The sequence below is a fragment of the Rhipicephalus sanguineus genome, chromosome 5 (genome assembly GCF_013339695.2).
Source record: "Rhipicephalus sanguineus isolate Rsan-2018 chromosome 5, BIME_Rsan_1.4, whole genome shotgun sequence".
Taxonomy (NCBI): domain Eukaryota; kingdom Metazoa; phylum Arthropoda; class Arachnida; order Ixodida; family Ixodidae; genus Rhipicephalus; species Rhipicephalus sanguineus.
The window spans coordinates 39,462,237-39,487,541 of NC_051180.1; the positions used below are offsets into that span (position 1 = coordinate 39,462,237).

The window sequence follows — 25,305 nt, forward strand, 5'->3', positions numbered from 1 at the left end:
ATTATGAACGTGGGCGGTAAGTGCAGGTGGGGGGCGTATGCTTAGGACTGTAAGTAGCATAGAGTTAATACACTGACTCTAGAGGAAAAGCTGGGCCGCGAAACCACTAACCACAAGAACGCTGACATCTTGGAACGTTGTCATTCTTGCCAGCACATATCAATCCTAAAGAAGCATTTGCACAATTAAAAACTTGCGGATATTGCTTTGTGTTTATTTTGAATACTTCTACGAAAGGATACGACGGCTATTTATGCAATTTACTGCGCGCGGAAAGGAGCGTTTGCAGGCTGGTTAACTAGATGGCACCACCATATCAACACTCGCGAGAGAGAGAGAGCTCTTGAGAGAGATAGAAAAAAAATATAAAAAGTTAAAATAGAACACTCGCGAGTACGCGAGTTTGTGCTTGCGGCCGATTGCGCCGGTTTGCGCGTCGTGTTAGAGCCCCTGGAACTTCGTTCGCGTCGTGTATCTCGTAGTTGTCATAGTGTCCCATTGTGCACGTTTTTTGTCGCCGCATACCACTCGACTTCATGTGAGAGCCGTTTTTTGTCTTTCGAGCTGGAAACTACAGTGCATCAGTGCAAACCAGGATGGACGGCAAAGAAGAGATGAGACAAGCCCTGAAGGTTATGTACGAACTAGTCGCAACCGATCTTTTTAATACTTTTTAACGGCGATAAAGCTTCGTGGGCCGTGTAACTTTAGATTCGATTGAAGCTTTCGGGAGATGTCTCACTCACATTCGCCGCTGCATGCTGCAATCGAAATTTTTCTGCTTTACGGCTCTCTGCGCTGAAGTACGGCAGCAATGAGCTGAAAAAGAACGTGAATACAGGTGTCTCGCCATTGCAAGTCGAATCAGCGCGCGACCACGGCCTACGGACTTTGCTTCGAGCTGCGAATCTGTCGAGTGACCTTTGTGCCAGCGAACGGAGAGATTTTTGTAGGGAGTGCCTAGTAAAAACCATGCACAAACAGGTGGAAATTTTAACTGTTATCGACCGGACCAGCTGCACAAACAACCGTACACTAACACACGGCTTCACGCATCAAAACACAGCTGATGTTCTCTGAACAGCGCGTAGCTGGCTTAGGTTGGTAGATTAAAACTGATAACTACCGTCAAATATAGCGAGCGTCTCAGGGTCTGGCAACGCTGGCAACGATCGTTCTGTTCCATCATGGCGGAACCCATGTGGTTGTAGGTTTCAATGCTTGGGCCCTATGGGGAGCTTTTCCTCTAGAGTCAGTATATTAACCCTATGGTAAGTAGGCGGGAGTATGAACGTTAGTGAGCGCCGGTGAGCGCGAGTGTGAACGTAAAAGCTGAACGTAAAAGCCGCCAGTGAACGTGAATATTACATTTGGTCAGTGACCGGCCTCGCTGAACGACTGGTGTGTGTGTGTGTGTGTGTGTGTGTGTGTGTGTGTGTGTGTGTGTGTGTGTGTGTGTGTGTGTGTGTGTGTGTGTGTGTGCGTGTGCGTGTGCGTGTGCGTGTGCGTGTGCGTGGTGTGTGTGTGTGTGTGTGTGTGTGTGTGTGTGTGTGTGTGTGTGTGTGTGTGCGTGTGTGTGTGATCTTTTTGATATTTTAATCCTCTCTGTCGTGCTTTTCTTTGCTTAATCTCCCTGCCTTTTGTTTGACCGTTAGCTCTGTCTCTCTTCGTGAGTGACAGTAAGTGCCGGTGAATTTGAGCAGACAGGAACAGTGAATGGGTGCTCGCGAGTGTGAATGGACTTGGGTACGAACCTGAATGAGAAGCTGCGAGTGTGAGTAGACGTCAGCAAGAGCCAGAGTGTACGCCTACATGTGTGAGTGAGCACCGGTGAGTGTCAGTGGGTACGAGTGTCAATTTTAGCGAGTGCACAACATGTCAGAAAAAATAGTGAATGATTATTGGTGACCCTTCGCTCATAGTTTCGACCTATCATTGTTTCGCTTGATAGGATTGTATAAGCAAAAACTACAGCTCATTTGTCTCTAGATACGATGATTTTTCGTTAATTTGACGTTCCAGAAACAACGTTATTGTTGCGAAGACTGCCACTGTGGGGAGCTATGTAAATGGAAGAGACAAAAATGAAAACATCGGTTTCTTAAAGCTGTTCCACTGACAAAGTATCCTTTTTGAAACGTTGGCTCTAGCGGCATTCGCTGTTCGATTTCTAATAACCACTGCTATAGGCGATCTGGCTTTCTCACAGATATACCAAGAAAAAAATTGGCCGCCATTCCGCCCTGCGGACGTGGATGTCCAGCGAAGCTGCATCAAACACCGCACATGCTGACGGGGGCTCTGTTTTATTATTACTTTAGAGCAATGGTAGTCATAATCGCTTTGTGGTCGTTGTGGTAGACTGTGATTGGTTCCGCGACCGTTTTCAGCAAGTGGTATTTGTTCCTTTCCTCGAGCATTGTATTCGCGCTGTTCTCCTGCTGTCTTTTATTGACAACCGACCAAGCACTCCGTACAGACGGTTAACCAGCGGAGCCGAAACGTGCGGCCATGGTGTTTGTCACTGGGGTAATCCCGACTTTTCAGCACTTGATGCAGATGATTAACAAGAGAATCTGCAACGTGCGGCCCCTAATCGATGTTCGCCGCCCGTGTGTTCCCTTTCTAATCTTCAGTGGACCAGTGTGGTAAGTAGTGGGATTACCCCAATTTCTGTTGTACATACCCGCTATAGGAGTTATGTGTTTACGCCACAAAATTTTCCGACAAATGAGAAGGATATCGCTTCGCTGCAAAAAAAAAAATAAACGATTGCTAATAAAAGCCGGACATGCAGCCTTAGTAACAGCAAATATTAACATAGTATTTTGTAGGAGGTACACATGTGTCGCAGTTCGGGCGTCTCATTATGAATGGGAAGATTTTCTGGAGTACGTGCATGTAACAGCACTCGCGCAAAACAAGCAACCAACAGTTTTCAACGCCGATACACCACAGGTATTAGAGCACTTTATTACCCGCTAAGTTCGATCACGACTCTTCGAGGATGATCTTGAGCTGTACGTGAAAGCACGGTACCCTTAGGCACCATCACTTTGTCAGCTGTGATGTAAGGGGCATTGCGACACTTTTCTGAGCCGGGTATGTTGTTTCCGCAGCTGGCCAGGATTGGCGCCTGCGCCATGCCGTTTATCAGGTCCATTACCTGGTCTGCCGCGGTCTCACCGCACGTCTTCGTGATGGAAGCACGGGCGCACAGTGAGTAAAACTGCATGTTGCTATATGAATGAACAGAAAAGACAAGGTGATATTTTTGCGCCTGAATAACTGCCCAGTGCACGGTAGAAATCTGAGAATAAGGTACAACGGTCTGGCCTGCCGCTTTCTGAATATGGCCATCCCAAGAGAATTCGTAGGTGGGTTATTTGGTTCATAATGGTAAGCTGCAGAGGACAACTTAGGTACGGGACAAAGAACAACACACGCAGCACAGAACAAGCGCTGAACCTGTGATGTCCTGTTAGCTTATACAGTGCTTGTCTAGCGAACAGGACAGCAAATGGTTAGCGCTAGTCCTGTGCTGTCTGTTCTTCTTCATCCCGTACCTACTTTGCACTCTGCAGTTTAAAGGGACAGTAAAGAGCAAAAACTATTTTTTTCTCGTATTAGTAAACTACTCTTCCACGATACCAAAAACAGCACGCTTGCGACGAGAAGACGCTTAGTAAGTGAGAAATCGCGGAAAAAGAAAATGTGGGTGGCGACGCCACCTTGAAGTTTCTGCACCATTCGCCGTGACGTCACATATTTTGACGGCGCCTACTGCAACCTACGTAGTTCCTTAACGGTAAAAATGAAGTACGCTGTTCTCTGAGAGGGCCATAGAGTTAACATACCAAGTTTGAGGAAATTTTCTTGAGCCAATGGTGCCAAAATACGATAAATACACTTTGAAATCAGTGACGTCACGCGTGAATATTTCGGCGCGTTATTTAAAAATGAAACTTTGAACTTCATTTTCACCTTTATTAGTACAACTACGATGGTGAAATTAATGACATTATAGTTCTCAGAGTACAGTTTATCAATCTAGACCGATTCATTGTTTCTCCTTAGTGCCCCTTTAACATGATGGGCATCCCAATCCTCACAATTTTCACGGCGCGAGCAGATAATTTTATTTTAAGGTTAAGGTTTTAAGGTTAAGGTACAGACTATTCAGGTTCCACTATCTCAACTCGAACAATTAATCTCTTACAGAGTATTCATCATGACTGCGTAATCAATAAACTACGTCTAAGGCCGTGACGAGCCATGCTGGGAAAGGCCCTGGCTTACAAGAAACGTTTGCTGGCTGAAACTTGAACTGGCTAACATGGCACAGCAATCAGACAATAATTCTCCTATTAATACCGCGGTTAAAGTAAGGGGGCGAGACGCAGGGCAGGGATGTCTGCTAACCTGCTTGAAAAGATCTTCCTCATAAAGGAATCTGGGCGCGATAATGTCGGTGGCAATAACCAAGAGGCGCCCATTCAAGTCTGCTGCAATTTTCAGCTCCTTCTTTCACACATTGTGTATTTGGACTGTTGAATCTTCAACATGTCAGACTAATAGGCTACTGCTTAACATTGTTAATTTCATTAAGTTCTCCACACCTATCTTTACAGTAGCCATGTTTAAGGGGTCTTTGGCTGCCGAAGATTACGCTTTTCTTTACCTGTCCATGAGTATAATTTTTTCACTGTTCCGTGATTTTATCGACATGTTACGAGCCCTGCCAAGGCCTATCGTGTTTTTTTATCTTAGTTGGAATAGTAGGGCAAGCCGTTAGTAGCAACAATTATGATACTTTCTTTCCACCCCTTCCAGACCCTACTGAACATATAAGCTAAGAAAATAGTTGTATGAAAGAAAAGAACGGAGATGCGTTGACCCACCAGCAAGCCATCTGCATTTTGGCAGTAGCGTTGGAGCCCACAATTGAGTCTAGCTGGTTGATGTACAGGTACATACAATGCGTGGCAGGGTTCTGACGAATGCACTGCGCCGTCCGTAGATACACTGGAATCAAAGAAAGGTTATTTAAGGCAGTAGTGTGGTGTCTCGAAAAAATTTGAGAATTTCAACTGCGTTATATTCTTAAATGAAAATAGTGCCTACATGAAACGCACAGCACATTGGAGCGAACGCTACTTTGATGGAATGCTGCTGCTTGAAAACACGCATTCAGTCGTCACTGTTTAATTATTATTTACTTGGGTATTATTTAGTCCTGTCAAACGAAGAAACGAGCCCGTCGATAAATTACTCTTCTTTAGTTAGTTAGACCGGTTGCACTACGATCGTAAGAATGTTTCCTGTTCCTCTAGCTTCGTCTGCTATGAGTGCAACCAGTAGGACCACTGACCTGTTTCCCCCTGCGATATACTTTCTGTGTACGAAAAGACGATTACCGGAAAACGGACAAACCTACGCTACGCTATAGGAATCGCCTTCCTTACAGCGTGAAATAAATTGTCTGGCTATTTATTTGCTCTCGCTATTGCACTCACTGTCTGAAGAATGTCCGAAAACAATTTCTTCGCGCTGGTAACGGTCTTTACAAATATTTCGTATGTATAATTTCAGAGTATCGATTGCACTTGTTTTAATTATTGAGCGTTGTCCTCACAAATGGCTTGACAGGCCAAACGTAGGACTGCTTCCACAAAAGCTGTACGACTCGGAAAAATTGTACCACTCAGAAGAATTGAACGAAAAAAAAAAAACATTTGAAGTAGCTCCAATGACTTAACGTCACGAAGACTGGTTAAGTAGCAGAGCTGGTGGCATACTACTGCTATTTCATTGCGTGACTTTGCTGTATATTGCCATCATCTGCACTGTTTCACCAGTCCTCGTGACGTTAAGTCAGTGAATGTGCTTCGAATTTCAAATGCATAACGTTCAGTGGACGGAGAGAGAGAGAGAGAAAGGACTTTATTGATCATATCCTGAGGAGTCTAACGGGAGGCCGTGAATAGAACGGAGGCGAGTAGTCCAGCTTGCCCAATTTCTGTGACGCATACCCGCTATAGGAGCTGCTTGGCATATACCCGCTAGGCTTGTTATAGATGGCTTCTTCATTTTAAGTTGACCGGAGGTGAGTATCGAGGCTTGCCTAATTACTGTGGCACATTCCCACTAGGCTAGCTACAGACAGCTTCTTCATTTTTAGTGGACCGCAGGTCAGTAGTGGCGCTTGCCAAATTTCTGTGGCACCTGCCCCTAGAAGCTGCTTGGCACATACTAGCTATAGGCTAGTGATGGAGAGCTTCTTCATTTCATTGTACCGGAGGTGAGTCGCATAGGTCGGCAGAAAATGTGGAGCTCACTCAGACTTACTCAAAAAATATATTTTGCGCTTAGGGCTCCCTCGCACACAGACTCACTAACATTTGCCTCAACTGGACTCACTCGGACTCAGCCTCAGCAAAATTTTCCTCAACCGTACTGACTCGGACTCACGGCTCGATGAGTCTGAGTGAGTCTGTGTGAGTCGACTCATATGTCTGCTGTATCGTACTATTAGCTGTTTCGACCATGATGTCGTTGCTTTCTAACACCAATATCTCACATAATTTGTGCTCTACGTGGAGCCTTTTGATCTCATCTCTTTTTGTAGGAGTTACCAGCGGTTGCTGTCCAGCAGGGATATTTTATTGCGATAGCAATTATATGGACAGTCTCAGCTGGATTTTGCCGTCGCCGTCGCCGCCGTCATGCACCGTATATGTATAAGTGTGTATATATATATATATATATATATAAAAGCCCCAAAGAAAGATAATTCAGAAAAATGCTTCCGAGGCGCGGAATCGAACCAGGGACCTCTTCCTCCGCAGCGAGTGGCGCTAGCCACTACGCCACGAAACGCACATCCTCCACATAGTTAACCGCGAGCGTTATATACACACCCTTTAGCGCTGGACGGACTCAGAGACGGCTGCGCTGATAAGCGTTTCTTCATTACCAGCGAGATGGCGTTAGGAGCACGACAGGCGCATTTAAATGTCGTCAGCGAGCTCGCTTTCTTCTATACTTGCGCAGGGAGAACCTTGCCCTTCCGCTGTCTGCTCGCGCGGTTTTCTTGTGCTGAGGGGAAGAGGGATGTTTCACGCTTTCACCGTGATGTCCGCGCTCATGTTACGCAGCGTACGAAAGCCACTCGAGCTCAAGGGACGCCGCTAAACGAACAAACAGAAGATGAGCGCGAACTATCAAGTGTCACAGCTCGACACTTGAAGCACGCTAGTTTCCTTCGCTGCTTCGGCCGCCTTTGCAACAGGAGCGCCGTTCAAACTGAGAGTATCCATTGGTGAGCCTCACTTCATATAGCATTAGTTTCTTGCTATCGCATTCATTGCTTCGCCCGTGCGGCGAAACTGTGACTTTTTTATTGAAAGACACGACTCACAGAAGATATTTTGATCCAGAACTTCCCGTGAAAGTTTGCGAAAGGTGGGGGTCAAGGTCAAGGCACACCCCCTCTTCTCGACACTCACGCCTCTGATCAATAAATATTCAGCTGGCGTATGAACGCTAGTGCGATAAAGTATGTGGGAGTAGACGTGGATATAAACGTGAGCCGACAGAAGTCTGCAATAATGATGGAGTAGATAGGACCATAGATCGGCAAAAAATGTGGAGCTCACTCAGGCTCAGTCATTTTGCACTTAGGGCTCACTCGGACCCAGGCTCACCAAAATTTTCCTCAACCCGACTCACTCGGACCCTGAACCCACTAAAATTTTTTCTCAACCGAACTCACTCGGACTCAAACTCTCCAAAATATTTCTCACCCTGGCTCACTCAGACTCATGGCTCGATTTGAGTCTCAGTGAGGCTGAGTGAGTTTGCCGACCTATGGTGAGTAGTGGTGCTTGACGAATGTCTGTGACTCATACCCGCTAGGAGCTGCGTTAAGCTCCGCAGGTATTAAGCTCGACCATAAACTGTTCCACTGTTAAAATGAAGTGCGAAAGCTCAAATTTCGGTTTCCGTACACCGCAGAATTTATTACGTGAGCTCTGCCAGCGCTTCAGCCTTCTTCATCCACAGCACAAGAAAAGCTGCGGTTACACAGGCTAGGCAGAATACAAAAACTGCGCAAAAGAAGGTTGTCTTGATCTGCTCATCGAGGAGTATCATCAGACGATGTGGGAATGACATACCAGCATTCTTTTGCAGATGGTGGCTCTTGCAGAGGTCTTCGTAGGCGACCTTAAGACCTTCCATTGTGGCTTCCAGGAAGGACCTCGCTCTGTCGGGACAACCCTCCGATTCCCTCATTATGCAGCCTCTCGCGTCGACCACTCTCCTGAAAATTTACCGAACAAACAGCGTCACATTTAAGCGTCATGCTGGCAGTGAATGTACAGTGTTCGGTGATTGAAACGCGATTCTCGGATCGCGTGGCTGCTGCCGGTGATAGTGAGCGACGCATGGTTCCTGCTTCCGGTAAAAAGTCGTTTAGTCTGCAGTTCTCGGTGGATCTTGTGGAGCGCTGCGACCCTCGTAACGCACTCCCGCCAGCTCCAGCGGCTCAGCGCGGCACGGAATGTGAGCGCAGTGTTTTGAAGCCATGGCAAACAGCGCCCCGCCGGCGCCACTAAGAACGATAGTCTGAGCGGTGGTATACCGGATGCAGTCACCATGTTTCACGGACGCTTACACCCTCACCATCACCCTCACTGTCACCCTCATTGCCTGCAGCCATGCGCTCCTAGTATCGCGTTTCTATCGCCGAGCAGTGTAAATGCATTTATTCAAAGAACGACTGAAAAGTAATATTCAGGTTGAGTTGAGTTGAATAAAGTTTTTTGTGCAACGGTTATTGATAGGGATGCCCAGGACTATGCTCTCGAATAAACGGTAAAATAAATTTTCACGTTTTTCAACATATGAAACCTCTTTTTCAAAGTGAAAAAATAGAGAAATCTTTAGAAAACTAGTGTTTCTTGTACCCCCTGAGAAGACAGTTTGTTAATACTACGTGTGCATGTATGTTGATATTTCTCTTGCGAATGGCAACTCAGAAACCATGGTCTTTGTTGTTTTTATCTTCTTTCAGATGCGTGCCGTGACTTCTAGAAAGTCATTCTTTTTGTCATCCTGCGCTGAAACCAGCTCCGGATAGCTTATGTATTTTGTAGTTAGCCGTATGTTGCCTAATTTTGTATATTATATAAGCCTGATTTCATATATAGCTTGCTTACACATATATTTTTGAGCTGCTTACGTTCACCCAATTCGGCTGAATTTACACTGCACTACACCACACTTCCGCATACATACTTTCCCCATAGTGGCACACGCGTACGTGCATACAGGTTGCCCATGTGAATTTGCGGGGCCCCACTTTTGATCAAGATTGCTCCCCCCTCTTCCCTCCTCCAGACCAGAGGAATTTAGGCACTGCTTTCTGTGCGTGGTAACACCGCTATAAGATCACGTCTTCATTACTCGGCACTTGAGCCTTCGACATTGACTTCATATAATAACGTTTCTGACAACAGCGTTTCTGAAATGGTATGGTAACCTGACTTTAAAAATCGTAATTAAAAGCGCTTTTCCGCGGCTTTCCTAGGTGACCCCGGCACGCGGATTACAGCAAATTTATAGTGTCACGTTATTCGCTCGCATTTATCATCCTGCGGTGCTTCACTGTTCTTAGCACAAACTACGACTAAATATGCACAGTCAAACGCCTTTCTAACGCATGGCTTGGGACCTCAGAAACCCCTTGTTATTGTAGGAAGTGAACGAATCGCTTTTTATTTTACGTGTCGACTTGTGAGGCATATTTCTAGAATATGGTTTATCGTCTTAACCTTTTGCGTCAGCTTGTTTAGTAATCCCTCTGTCAGTGAGTCCGTGATTAAGTCGGCGACGCAACAGTTGCCAAAATTTCAAGTTTCATTTAAATAAATCACGCATATCCTCGTCATACAGGTTTTCTTATTGTACAGGTAGGAGATCGTAGAGATTATTGTACTGGTAGGAGATCGAAGAGATGGCCGGCATGCTGCCGCTTAGCTCCGCAGCACATTTGAGGCTGCAGCGCGTACGTACCTATGCTGCGTTATAAGGCATCAAGTCGGCTACCGGCGACCTACACGTTCAATCGCTGCCAGGCAAGTTCTTAGACAGATAGATAGATAGATAGATAGATAGATAGATAGATAGATAGATAGATAGATAGATAGATAGATAGATAGATAGATAGATAGATAGATAGATAGATAGATAGATAGATAGATAGATAGATAGATAGATAGATAGATAGATAGATAGATAGATAGATAGATAGATAGATAGATAGATAGATAGATAGATAGATAGATAGATAGATAGATAGATAGATAGATAGATAGATAGATAGATAGATAGATAGATAGATAGATAGATAGATAGATAGATAGATAGATAGATAGATAGATAGATAGATAGATAGATAGATAGATAGATAGATAGATAGATAGATAGATAGATAGATAGATAGATAGATAGATAGATCTGTAGTGCCCATCACGGTAGCATCATACATCATACATATTAAATACGGAAATTCGGCCACCACATATGGAACGATTGAGCTATAACATTATTTTATTGCAGATGAACGCCCGTGCGCAACGGTAAAGAAACTCACGGGGTCGAAATTATTCCGTAGTCCCCCACTACGGCGTGCCTAATGATGTCGTGGTTTCGGCACGTAAAATCCTAGCAATTCTTAACACTAAACATCGCAAGGCGGGATGTTCATCGATACGAACGTGCAAAAGTGCGACAGCTGTTCCGAGCTCAGCGGAAGGAAGGCCGGGTCACCCTTGGAGCTGTCGTACACGCCCTTCACGCATCGGTCCACATTCTCCGGTTGGCACGCATCGGCAGCCAGAAACGCCGACAGCACTAGGAATGGACAACGTCAAGAAAGAAAGAGCATAAAGGTATTTTCTATGAAGGCTGCTTCCGCAGCGAATGGTAGGTACTGAGATGTAATTGGTCTGCCAATCAAAGGGACGACAGACAGATGCTTAGACGGTTATTCATCAAAACATTGGTGTACTTAACAGACCATATAATGTACAGGCTATTACAACAAAACTAATGTCCCGTCCTATTGTGCGAATAGCTAGCTCCTGCAGTCTATACTAGTTTATCGAGCCGTAAAAATACGCCATTCGTAGTAACTCACCTGATGCAGTAAGAATAGTCAACGAGCTTGTCATGCTTGCAGTGAGATTGGTCACTGATCTTATTTTGCCACACTGTTTTCGTACTTTACATGCGGGTAGCAGGACGTCTTCTGGATCGCCGAATGCTGCAGATCCGATCCCTAGGGCTCCCAAGCAAAACTGCTCATGCGAGCTGCCGGTGAAGTGACGCCAGCCCGCGGAAGCCGATACTAGAGAGCGGGCGATACAATTACCGGAATAGGCGATGTACTAGTACAGCACTCCACGCAAAGACTACGGTGGCACCAGCATAGAACGACTGGCTGACTCGCGTAAAATTTTTCGCACCAACGCTCATTTGTTCCTTTCCAAATTTAAGTATACAAAAAGGGCTGCCAAGATATCCAGTGTTCAACGCGAAGGAACTGTTCAAGCGCATTCCACAGCTTCTCTCAACATCCTTTCTTCCAACCATATTCAAAGGTTATAGGGCTACATCTCTGGTCAAAAACTGTACCCACAATAACCATTATTAATTGGGATGAACCCTTCAACAAAAAATACAGGATACCTGAAGCCTAAAGTGTTGTCTGTTTGTTCGTAAATGCACCCGGAATGCTGTTTATCAGAATGTCATCCAACTTTGAACACTATCAATAAAAGATTTCCGAAGGGTATTGGCTTACGCATTTGGTTAGAAATGCACCCACAATCAATTTCATTAAAATGGGATTAAACGTTCAAACATGGAGAACTGCAACATTTCTAAAGGCTATAGGCTCAGCTTCTTGATAAAAAAATATACAATCAATCAATTTTGCACACACACTAACACCACGACCCTTTCGTCGAGGCTGCGCGAGGCTCTGCGGAGCTCCGCTCTTGGCGAACAAACCTGGGCGACCCAGCACGCCCGTGAGGCGGCGTTGAGGCAAGCCCTTGACGTCCCCTCATGGGAGGCCTAGGCCCGGCCACTTAAACCTGCTGGTTTCCCTTAATAAAGTTTATTCCTCCTCCTCCCTCCAATCAATTTTATTACTGGGATGAAACTTTCAGTAGTCTGAATCTACAAGATTTCCAAAGCTTATAGGCATACCACTGTGGTTGGAAATGCACATATAAGCAATTTTACCATTTTTGGTCAGGAATGGACCGTAAGTTAATTTCAATAAATTTGGATGAAAGTTTCAAAAATCCAAAAGTGCAATTATTCCAAAGGCAATAGGCTTACTTTTTCCGTCAGAAGTGTACAATAAATCAATTTTATTACAATGAGATGAAACTTTCAGAGAGAGAAAAGTACAGCATTTCCAAAGGCTATAGGCTTAACTTTTTGCTTAGAAACTTATGCTCAACCAGCTTTATTGCAATGGGATGAAACTTTCAGTGGTCTGAAACTACAAGGGAAGGAAGAAACAAGCGGAAAGACGAGGTCATAGATGCATCCATAATCAATTTTGCCTTTTTGGTCAAAAAGGCATCATAAATAAATTTCATTGAAATTGCATGAAAGTTCCAGAAATCGAAAAGTACTTTATTTCCAAAGGCCATAGACTTACCCTTATGGTCAGAAATGCACGCTAAGTCAATATGATTAAAATGAAATGAGAGTTTCAGAAATAAAAAGATACTATATTTCCAAAAGCCATAGGATTACCTTATGGTCAGAAATGCACCACAAATCAATTTTATAAAATGTGATGAAACTTTCTGATATCGAAAAGTACAAGATTTCCAAAGGCTTACCTTTTTGTTCAAGATTTCCTACAGGCTGACGTTTTTATTTAGAAATGCACCATAAATCACTTCTACTAATATGGGATGAAACTTTCAGATATCGAAAAGTAAATGATTTGCAAGGGCTATAGACTTACCCTTTTGGTCCAGAAATGCACAATAAAATCAATTTTACTGCTCATTATTCCATACACACATGCATGTCGCTGCACATGTATTGCATACGTGAACAATAAATGCGTTGCTTTCCGTGCCCATCCTTGGGCAAATGCACAGCTTCACAAATAAGTTCGGGTGTCTTTTGCGAACAGAAAGCTAAGACTATAGACTTCTAGATTTTTAAAGGTTTCATCGTATTCTGATTGAACAGATCTGGCGAGAGTTTTTGGACGAAAGGGTAAGCTCAAAGCGTTTAGAAATCTCAATTAATTTATTTTTGAATCTTTCACGGCATTTTGAAGAAATCAATTTTAGAATACAATTATCTCGGAGTTGACTACTTGGTTCGTGACGAATAAATTCTGCAGTGTGAACAAAGAACGATCAAACCAGACACTAGAAAACAGGACGAGCGCTGACATTCTACTGAGCGTTTGATGACAAAATGCGAGCTACATACGTTGTAGCAGACACGACCTCACTGGCTGTCTTGATAGCACCACGTGATGCGCATTACCGATGCGCGTGGCCCATCCTACTTCTTAAAATGTTCCCGCCTTCGCGTCGCCCGCACAGAGGATCGTCCAGCTTCAACAAGAAACACAGTCTGCCTGGAGTCGCTGGTCGCCTGCTTCTCGCTATCTGCCTGAGCAGCCTCGCGCCTTCGGTCGTCGTGCTGACGTGTGAACGTTAAATAACTTGTTTCCCCTTGTTATGTGAATACTACTTGTGTCTTGGTTTAACTACGGGCGGGATGCACCAAATCCAATACCCACAATAGTGTGCCGTGACAGTGATGGCGTACTAAAACAACTACTTACAGTTTAAGGAAATATGCCTCATTGATTACGCGTGAGCTAGAGCTTATCATGCGCCCATTGAGAAAATGTCGGGCTCTGGAAATGAGCATGCATTCACGCTGTTAACGATGAAGAAGAATTGCACACAAGATTAGTTCCTAACATCCAGTTTGTGTTACGCGCGCACGCTGCTCTTTTTCAATCACTGTGATTTCGTATCGGCTGCATGATAACTTTGGACGCGATATTATTGAACCACATTCAATTAATCTTAAAGTACTGTCAGCAGGCCCGTAGCCACCCCCCCCCCTACATTCTGATGGATGGGGGTGTTTTATTGAAAATAAATAATAAAAATTGCCTTTTTCTGAAATAGCCAAGGCCTTCAGCAAGTGCCCCCTCCCCCTCCTGATAAAAATTCCTGGCTGTGGGACTGACTGCCAGTACGCTATGACTATCACAATTTAAGAACGAAGTGTATTGCTTGACAGCTTTCATCTCATTTTGTAATGACGAGCGCACGCGTATATATGTCATATTTTCCAAAAAGAAAAAAGATCAGCAAACAAAGTATTCAGTGTAACATTAGCGCTCGTACCATTTATATCATCTGTCTGTTGTCGTCCTTAGCTGTTGGTGCTAGACAATTTCTCCTCCTTTTTTGTTTATTTTCGGACTAAATAGTATAGCCTTTGGAAATCTTGTGTTTTCCGATTTTTCATAGTTCGGTCGTATCATGACTGAGTCAATTTTCGGATCATTTTCAACCTATATGGCAAGCCTATGGAAATGTCGTGCTTTTCGATTTTTGAATGTTTGGTCGTATTGTGGTGAAATAGATTTTGGGGCCATTTTCAACATAAACGAGAAGGCTTTTGGAAATATTGTGCTTTTCGATTTTTGAAAGTTTGGTCGTTTTCTGAAGAATTTGACTTTGGCACTATCTTCAACCTACATGGCAAGCCTACAGCCTTTGGAAATGTATTTTTACGATTTTGCAAAGTTTCGTCGTATTCTGATGAATTCGATTTGGGGACCACTTTCTACCTAAATGGCAAGCCTATGTAAAACTTTTGTTTATTTTTCGACCTTTTCTTAAACTTTGCTTAAATATATAACGTGGGTGTCTTTTTAACCAGAAAATAAAGCTATAGGCTTAGCTAATTTAGAGTTTTTCGACCTGGAATATTTTGTTGTATACACATAAAATAGGTTTGAGGGGTAATTTTGACCAACCAGTAAGCCTATGGGCTTCCCTTTTTGGTGAAAAATGCTTCAATGATTTCTTTTATCTTATTCCAAGAACAGCAAAGACATAGAAAAATAGATTTTTTATAGAAGCTATAGCCTTCGTCATGACTGACACGAATGTTTTTTTGAAGTGGTACATCTACGAGACTACGAGAAAAATGCGGACAGTTTGCACTAAGTCGCGCAAAGCTTTGCACAGCAAAGCACGGGCCCGTCGACTGACACGTCTAACTTTGAGATGCGTGGCTTGTTTATTCGAAGTACGCACTTTCTTAGGACGCCCCATGATTATCTGGACAGGATCGGGCGCAGCCAGGTTAGGCACTATAGAGCGGTGTTTGCGGGCGATTTCTCCGTCGGCGGGCGTGGCTTAGCTACTGCGCATGCGCGGCTTGGCCAGGTGGTGCGGCATCTTGTCGCTAGGCGACACGATTCTTGCTTCCTTTTTCTTTCTCTTTTTTTTCCTCTCTTGTTTTTCGCTTTCTTTCGTTGATGTCTCCGTTTCCCTCTCTTTTTCTTTCTGCATTACTTTCCCTCTATTTTTCTATTTCTCATTCTTTCTATGCTACGCTCTACCCTCTCCCCTCCTCCTTTTCCTGCTCCTCACTATTACATCTCTCTTCCTCACGCTCAATTCCATTTCCCAAGGCAATTATATGCTTTGATACATGATATACCTTGCTATGCCTTGCTAGCTTACCTGGATAGCAGAGCGTTTAGGACGCTCGCCCTCGGATCGAAGGTACGCGGGTTCGAATCTCGCCTCGTCAAGATTTTCTCTCTCTCTCTCTCTCTGCCTGCACTCGTTCTCTCACCCATCATGGTTATTACAGGCTACGCCGTAGCGGTGAGTAGAGAGATTTGTCCAAATTCTGTGGCATATACCCGTTCATGAGGCCACGGTCACACAGTTTAGCTAGAACAGCTTCGCTGTTAAGAATCCTAGCATTAAGTTTTAAGATTATGGAGTGTAATAATGTACAGGCCAAATTGTAAGCAATGTTTGCTGCGCCGTTCCAATAGCTCGGTGGCTGAGATGTTACGCTCGTATCCAAATGGGTGGTAGTTTGAATCCCGGTGCAGGCATCGCAACCAAAAGTTAAGGTTATAGCAAGGTGGTTCCTGATATAAGGGACCCTCCCACTTAGACCTAGTGACCCTGACATTTATTTCGTTCAGTCGATTCTTTTTATGTTTCGACGCATTTTCATGAAACCGATATCTTGCATGTTGTTTGCTGGTACCCTCACCGCAGCGATGGCGAAACGCTTGGGCGTCAGCTTCCAATACGGGAGGTACCGGGTTCGATTCCCGCTGCCGACCAGCCACCCACTGGTTTCGAAAGGGTACACGCGAGCTTCGGGTGGTGCCGCAGTGGTGCGAAGCTTAACACGCTTGGAGGACTCCCGATTTGCGGCATGGGACCAGTGGACACTTCCCGTGCAGCGAACAGGGGGTCCTCCTTTTTTTATAAAATATTCAACATAAAAAAACAAGAAAACACCAACCATAACTTTTAGGGCCTGGCCGTCCCTTCTACTGCGTTTCAGGGTCGGCCAGTATCTTATCGCCGCACATGCTGAAAAATCCAATGGTGGAGGTGGTAATGCGAGGCCCTATACACGCATGATGCCATGATTTTCTGCTCAGCACTACCGGCAATGCAATGCGAAACCATCAGTCTCTGATGTACGAAGTGCGTTTTAGCCACGGTAACCGCATCACTGCAGCATGCCTTTTCATTTTTCTTGGTAAGGCCTTCAGCGGGATTCAAACCAGCGCCCCTTCGCTTCTGAGCCGAACACTTCACCATCTCGGCTACAACAGCAGCGCAGGAGACGGTGTTTAAAGGTTGCACTGAACATTGACTACAACGAGATGAAACTTTCAGATCTCGAAAAGTACAAGATTTACAAAGGCGACGGCCTTGCGTTTTTGGTCGGAAATGCAACCTTTATCCATTTGATTAAAATGCCATGGAAGTTTCAGAAATCAAAAAGTACTATAGTTCCAAAGTATAGGCATGCGTTTTTGGTCAGGAATGGACCCTAACTCAATTTCATTAAAATGTAAGGAAGGTTTTAGAAATCGAAAAATACTGTATTTACAAAGGCTTACCTTTTTGGTCAGAAATGCACCATAAATCAATGTCATTAAAATATGATGATTTTAAAAGTTTCAGAAATCCATATTTCCAAAGACTATGTACTTTTTGGTCAGGAATGAACCCTAACTCAATTTCATTAAAATGTGATGAAAGTTTCAGAAATCGAAAAATACCATATTTTCAGTTTATAGGCTTACCTTTTCGGTCAGAAATGCACCATCAATCAATTTTATTAAAACGAGATGAACCTTTCAGATATCGAAAAGTACAAGATTTGCAAAGGCTATGGGCTTGCCTTTTTGGTCAGCAATGCAAGCTTAATCAATTTGATTAAAATGGCATGAAAGTTTCAAATATCGAAAAAATCATCGACGATTACGAGACTGCCAATGCGAATTCTGAGCGCAGCGGTTTAGCTGTTTTCATTTGGCGATAAGTTGAGCAAATGCGCTTGCGTCAAGGTGACGCGGCGAGACGCGAGTGGGAGATATATACTCGCGGACAACTTTTCTTGGCAATGAAGGGAATGCTACAGAGCCGAACTACGCGTGTGCTACCGCTGAAGAGTATAGTCCCACAATTGCGTCCGTGGTTTCTACGCGAGAATAAAAAAAAACACGATTACTTTATTTTCTACGGGGCGCTGTTTGAAAAGAGGGTCAGCGCGCACCAAGGAGATATTTATATTTGTTTTGCTTTACGCAGTGCCATTTCGCGTTTTTGCACCCACTAACCAAGACTAAATTCGAAACGCGCGCCGAACCGGACTACTTCGCGGAGCAGTACATGTGCAGTAGCTCCGCCCCCGTAGCCTTTCCTTCATCGTGGTGAACCCGGCATCGCCAACATCCGCCGCCGCTGTCTCACAAGAATGCTGAGCCGGACTATAAAGGGTCCGCTATGGCGTTCCACACACAAGCCTCAAAGGTCAACCCACTTTCTCGCTCGTGCCCGTGTGCGGGAGGCATGCGTTGCGCTGCAACAAGAAGCGCGAGCAGGCACGAGGCATTGCAGACGCTAATACAGCAGCTCGCTGCTCTCTGCGTTCGCTCTCTGTCGCGCTCGTTCTATCCATCGGTTACGCCGACGACGGCCACGCCATTCAACGCAGGAACGGGCGCCTAAGAGATGCGCTCTTAAAGACACACCATGAATGTCATGTAGTGCGAGGACTGCCGTCAACACATGTATGCTGCATGTCGCAGAAGCGTAGAATTACACCAGGCGTCAACGCATGTGAAAATCGCTATGAGTGGTTGGTTTAAAGACCCACCAATTAGAAAGAACAAAGGCATAATAATTATCATTATCAATAACAGCATGAATAACGTGTGCAGCTGCGTATGTGAGCGTGTTCACTTACGGACGCGTAGTGGTTACCTCGCCAACACGCAAAAAGAAGAAATATGTTGTAGTAGGCACTTCGCAACTGTACTTGCGGTAGGCAGTCTAGGATAGTTTGAAAGGGACATTTAACAGGCGCATAGACATTCCTTTCTTTACGGCATGGTTTAGATGTCCATTGAGAAGCGAAGCGAGGCTAGCGATTAAGAAGGCGACGCGAACAGGGCCCGATTACACTATCGCGTTCTGCTCTTGAGGCGAAGCTCAGGCGTCCTCAAATTCTTGTGCTTCTGTCAAGGAAGTGTAGAAGTGAGTGCTAAGCTAAAGAGAATATAAACTGTGCTAAAAGATGTAGCAAGACTGGTAGTGCGACTCATGTTTAATGCGGAGGTCGTAGGTTTGCACCCCCCCCTTTCCCTCCCACCTTCTTTCACCTCGACCAAGGGTATCTCTCCTTTAGCGTATCATTGTACATCTGAATTTAAGAAATAAAAGAAAACAGATTGGCTTACCCTATAGGCTTTCTGTGGTTCCATTATCAATTAGCTTCACATGAATTTAATTTGTTACTTCAGAACTTTCATGCTATGCTTTCTTTTTTCGCATTTTACTATAAACTTTGACCAATTCACCTCGTTGCATCAGCACTACGCTTTTGAAAAAACTTCCATCTCGACACTATTATGCCCCGCCTGAGGTGAAAGACATCTGGTTCAGACCACACGGAAGCGCAAGTATTGATTACTGCTTCATTGACAATGGGTACCCCCCGAGGCCATGGCGCACGCTTAGCCCTCGAGCGAGTCTGTCGACGGCAGTGCGGCTAACGATCTCGCAGACGCTGAATAAATGAAGACAGGCGTGGGAAGGTTCCGATGCTGCATTGAATTCTTCCCGAGGGGCAACCGCACGAGAATCGAAAATGCAACAAAGCGTGATTGCTTGGCACGTTCGCGACTAAATCGCGAGAATAAACTGGGGCTAGCGGCAACAATGCGAAATTCGTATTTCTTCTCAGACACATTCGTTACCCCAAATATGCGGACTTGGTGTTCAAAAAAAAAGGTAAGGCTTTATAGAGTCTGCGAAGTGTGAGTTTCCAATTGTTCGTTCGTGATTCGCGCGCGGCGTATTCAAACGAGTTTGGTTGCCATCAAAATACAGGCGCCATCACGGAACCTTTAAAGTCGCGAGCCTGCCTGCATTTTGCCAGCACAGGAATCAATAAATGGTGCGTTCGAAAAGTGTGGGCAGCTTACCCTCCGTTCAAAAAAAAAATAAATAAAAGTCTCGTAGTAATAAAACCAGGTGTGAAACTAAACTATATTTATGTTTATGTGCGTCCGCCAGATAAATGGCCCATTTTTATTCCACCACAAGGTATTGCATATAAACCGCCCTTCAATCGCCATTAAGCGTGACAGACTCTGCGGTGACGGGCTGGGCCCAGTATAAAGAACCCAAGCTCAAGTTTGCGGGGCGATGACAGCGCCGTGCTGCGGCTCTGGAGAGAAGCTCTGGCGAAACTGGGGGTATAGGCAAAGCTAAAGTCCCTAGATTTTTCCCTGATCTTTCTTAAGTACCGACAACCATTGAAGCGCCGTCGACGAATCTCATTGGCTAACGCTCGTTTTCGGTAGCCATGTTCTTCCTAACGCTTTTCCAGCACCCGGTGGAACGCGATCCCCCATTCACTAATGACAGCGGTTTGACGGGAGGAGAAAGGCACATCGCGTTAGCATATTGTCCGCTGAAAGATGCGTGGCTAACGTACTTAGACGTGCATGGCTTTGTAAATCTTCCAAGTTAGGAAGAAAATGGCGTCGGACGCCAGCTACGCGTGAGAGAGGGCCGGGAAAGGAGGCAGTTGTCGCTACTGAAGTAAAAGGGAAAAATCTGGCACAGCCGACTCGGCCTGTTTGTCGGCAGCGGGAGCACGCGCGCTCACGCGTTGCTCAGTCGGTACGGGGAATTGGTGCGCCGTGCCGACAGCTTAGCACGCTGAACCGAGAGGCTTGCTATGCGAAGCTTACTTGACTATCGTAAAACGTTCGTAAACAATGTAACTATTTATCTGCGTTCAGGTGCTGCAACAGATGTAGCTTAGACATTTGTTTTCGGTGCAGAGTTGCTAAATTACAATTAGGTCTATAGCTAGCCCATTCCATTGAAGAATTTTCTTTCGCACAAATATTTTGTCACAATTATGCAGCAATTTTCGGCGTCGCATATAAAACTTGAAAAAAAAAAGCTCTTCTATGTCTGATCAGACGACGAATACATGTTTATCAAGACCATGTTGAAAGGAGATATCCAAGGTAATTTTATGGCCCAATTCAATATGCCATATGGAAACACAAAATACTTTCGAATACGAAAATGTTTTTTTTCTGTAAAAGGGCTTTAATTGCAATGGAAGAAAGGCTATATTCAATAAGCAGGTGGTGGCACCACTGTCAGACGTATGCATTGACAGCCGAAAGGATCTGCAAAGTTGTGACATTAGTCTATATACAACAGCACTATTCATTGCATGCATCTGCTTCACAAAGTGGGCCATTTGAGTCGGCTAAGGTACTCTGACATTGACTTTTATTGTAATTTGTATCATTCACTCAAAGAAAGATTATACGTCAAATTTCAGTATTAGAACACCCATGTAGATTGAAGTTTGTTTCCTTGGTGCTGCAAAGAATATTTATGCTAGCCTATGCGTAGCCACCTTACATGATGACTGGGAACTGCTATATGTATCCTAGTGTGGACATGACCTTTAGGTTTTGCAATGTGTCGCTACGTCCGCCTTGTTTGTAGCAGGTCCGCCGCGGTGGTATAGCGGTTACGGTGCTCGGCTGCTGACCCGAAGGTCGCGGGTTCGATGCCGGCCGCGGCGGTCGCATTTCGATGGAGGCGAAATGGTAGAGGCCCGTGTACTTAGATTTAGGTGCACGTTAAAGAACACCAGATGGTCGAAATTTCCGGAGCCCTCCACTACGGCGTCTCTCATAATCATATCGTGGTTTTGGGACGTTAAACCCCAGATATTATTATTATTATTGTTTGTAGCAGAGTTGCTTTACTGCCATTGAATAAATCCCAGTCAATTCTTTCAGAAGCTGCATTATTAAGATATTTCAAGTACATCTGTATGCACAAAGGCGTACACACATAAGCAATCATGTAAGTCAATGTAGGCAATCTATTCGGGCCTTTTTGATTGTCCTGTGATGCTTCCATTTCACAACAGAAACAGATACCAGGCACTTCCAGGTTTGCACTGTAAGCGTGACACTACAGCACTCAAGTTTAGTGCAAAAGGACATGCGCAACGCACTATAGCATGCCGTCTGTCACCACCTGTCATCATTGAGAGGTGGCTTCAGGCCTCCATTTCAGGCTACTATTGAAGCAAGCCAAAGCTCTGCTTTCCATAACTTATGGTCTCAGTACACTCATTTGGCTACTGTTTTTGCCCATTTTCATGGAACAGATATGATATGGACATTGCATTCGAAACACAAAGAAACGCTTGCTTATACACTTGTGAGATCTGATATTGTACTTGTGGCTACTTTGAAGGCATTAGCGAAATTTCAAGCAATGGCACCTATAGCTGCGTATCAGCATTTCTGAAACTGCTTTATTGCATAAACCACGCCCATAACAATCTCAATTCATGCACGGTTCTGCGTCTAAAGCTTGCAATATTTTAGTGCTGGCATTCATCCATCCACTACCTCTGAACTGTTAGCTTTTTGCATAAAGATGTGCTATGCAAAACATGAAACATATATTAATTTTTTTTTCAGTATCTTGCAGGTGTCCATGGGTCGCCAGGACCCATGATTGCTTGGAGCTCGGCAACAAAGCTCATTTTTGTAGCGTTGCTACACTTGCCTAGCCGGAGCCGATTTCGCGTGGTACCTCATGAGCCGTGCTGCGCATGCGCAAGGATCAGTGATGTCACACAGCTGGCTCACCGCTCTCCGCGCTCTCCGCCACCGCAATCTCACGCGCTCTCCGCCACCGCCGCGCGCGACTCGCCGCTGCTGGTCTGCGCATTCGAGAGTAGGGACGTCGTAGCCATGACAGACAGACTGGCGCCAGCGCGCGCGCAGCTATTCACCTTCGCTGGGCAGTCGCCGTCTGACACTGCACTGGAGCCGATTGATAGCGCCTCTTACTGGCGTTTGCAGGTGGGTAACGCCATGGAGAGAGAGAGCGCAAATGCTGCTCAACGGCGCAGAAGAGCCGAGAAGCTTATCTCATGGGATCCCGAAGTAGTTGCCTGGCACTTAGCGGTTCAGCGTACGAAGAATGAACAGAAGAAGGCTAATAATCCTAGACAACCTGGAAAGCTAAGAATAATCAGCTGAACCTTTGGGATAACGCTACGTATATCCTGGCATAGCCGAGCTAAGCTACTGCAATTTTTTTTGTGATGAGGACGAACGTGTTACCCTGAAAGATGACTGCACGCTTGAAAAGGTACTTTTATTGTGTTTGACCGTATATTGCATAAAAGATGTTTCCTACCCGTCTGCTTTCGCCCGAACATTGGGACTAATTCGAAGTGTGTTGCACAAGGAAGAGAGTTTTCCACGTTGCTGAGCAAGGATTAAACTGCTGAAGATTCTCGACAAGCTCAAGGACAACGCCTAACTTAAGTTCGTTTCTCTGCAGTTTTATTTCGGTTGTGTGTTTTAGTCACAGTGTTAGGCTAGTTGCATAAGGCTGCTGGCTAGCTAAAATTTGACAAAGTTTAGAGATATTTGTTTGTTTTATGTTCATGCACTTTGCAATACTCTTTTTTTTAGGATACCTGAGTAGCAGGTACACTAGCAGTAGAATCTGTGATAGACATTATGTGCAATAATAACTGTGTGTGTTCATATATTTATATTCATTGTTCATTTTGTAGTTTTCCTCGGAGTATAACATACGCAGTCATCGTATTATTTCTCATACATGAATTATGAAATTATTAGGGCATTATATTAGCATATCACTTGTCGTTCATTCACAGCTGATACCCCTGTTTTGAAATTTTATTAGCCACTGCCTATAGAAAAGCTGCGTCCTCAAACTTCAGGCTTACTAACATACAGGGTATCTAGTTTAGTCATACATTTACGATAAATCATAGTACTTAAGTGCACATAGCTCATAATAATTGAACAGAATTTTTTCCCTGTGTACTCTAGTCATATATTCTAGTCAGCCTCGAGCTCAGGAGACTGCATTCTTCTTCTGCGAAGGCTCGTTGTTCTTTCGACTCAACAGCAATGTTACTCCCTCGTTTATACTATACCTGTCGGAGAGAAATGAGCGCGCCCGTTCTGAAAGCTGGCCCGTCGCCCCGTACGCGCTGCACTACACTAAGCCCATCTGTTGCGCGAATAAGCGATTATGTGTTTTAATCCTATTCCCTGTGAATATAAAATTAGCACACTTATACTGTGAATATAGAAGAACTGTGAATATAAAATTAGCACACTTATAAAGCTGTTGAGAGACGCGCTTCCGAGAAATCAAAGCCCTTAATACTAAACGCGGCAGTCATATTCAACTCAAATTGCACTCAAGTTCTACAACGTCGGCACGTTTTTTTAAACAACAAGATAGGACGACGCGTGCAGTGCACACTCGTATACGAGCGGTGCACTGCACGCGTCGTCCTATCTAGTCAGAGTGATCCGCGGACATGCTAACAATACGCAGACAAGACTCGTAACTTAGTAGGCTTTTGCCGGGGATAGCCTCTGCAAAAGCCTCCTTGTCAAGCCGTCGTGGGCGAGACGATAGATGCAGCTGTAACCGATAATGTATCTTTTATGTCGCCGCACGCACCCCGAGTAGTGGAGTTACGAGTCTTGTCTGCGTATTGTTAGCATGTCCGCGGATCACTCTGATTTCGGAATGGCATCCGATTTCATGCATAACGCTCTTCGCTGGCCTACACAGCGACGGACGTTGCACGTAATCACGCAGGCCTGTTTCACGAAAGCTGATAAGCAGAGCGGCGTATCGATCGTCCGTAAAGCTAGCCAGAACTGTATTTTGGAATTTTTTCAAGTTTTCCACGCATTTCTTATCGCTCATTGCGCCAAGAGGCCGATGTACCCTGGGACTTCTCATTTGCAACGATCGATTTCAATTTCCATTCCGATTATCCGGCGAACCAAATGCCAGATTCGACCAGGCGATAACGACGGCGTAGCTTTGCCTGGGCTAATGACGGAAGACGAGGGGAATGGAAATAAAGTAAATGGTCACAAATGCGCCCTAAGAGCGCGAGAAACTCTTCGACTCCTGCGCATGTAGCAGCTTATCAACGCCGCAGTTCGATTATGTATAATTGTCCTGAAGTACCTCTGCTCTATGTACACTAAGCCACGTGGCGTCCGGGCTTCATTACGGCGGAAACCGTACCCGGATGTCGACCAAGGCACAGCGTGCTGTGTCCACGGAGAGCTGGAGAATGCGGGAGTCCTCGGCGTTGGCTGAGTGGTGTGTACAGCGGCAGCACGTCCTGTATGAAGATTTGCCATTTGATCCAAAGCTCGTTGGAGTTTTGAGCTGCTCCGTCAGACGAGTCGCTTTGCCTGTCACGAATCGACTGATTTCATCCCAAACAGCGCGGAATGATCAGTAGATTATCATTTTTATGCAAAAAAGTAAAATGACTGGAATGCGAACTAGTTGCTGTGGATTCATAAAGATA

At 44.9% G+C, this 25,305-nt stretch overlaps 1 protein-coding gene across 1 annotated transcript; it reads right to left on the reverse strand.

The window, feature by feature from the left end:
* Window positions 1-2,762: 2,762 nt before the first annotated feature.
* Window positions 2,763-11,237, reverse strand: LOC119394626 (uncharacterized). The gene is made up of 5 exons (XM_037661944.2): window positions 11,204-11,237; window positions 10,782-10,917; window positions 8,178-8,323; window positions 4,902-5,025; window positions 2,763-3,239 (listed from the first exon to the last, which is right to left on the reverse strand). Exons 1-5 carry the CDS (start codon window positions 11,235-11,237, stop codon window positions 2,975-2,977), a joined length of 705 nt encoding a protein of 234 aa, XP_037517872.1. The 3' UTR covers window positions 2,763-2,974.
* Window positions 11,238-25,305: the final 14,068 nt, after the last annotated feature.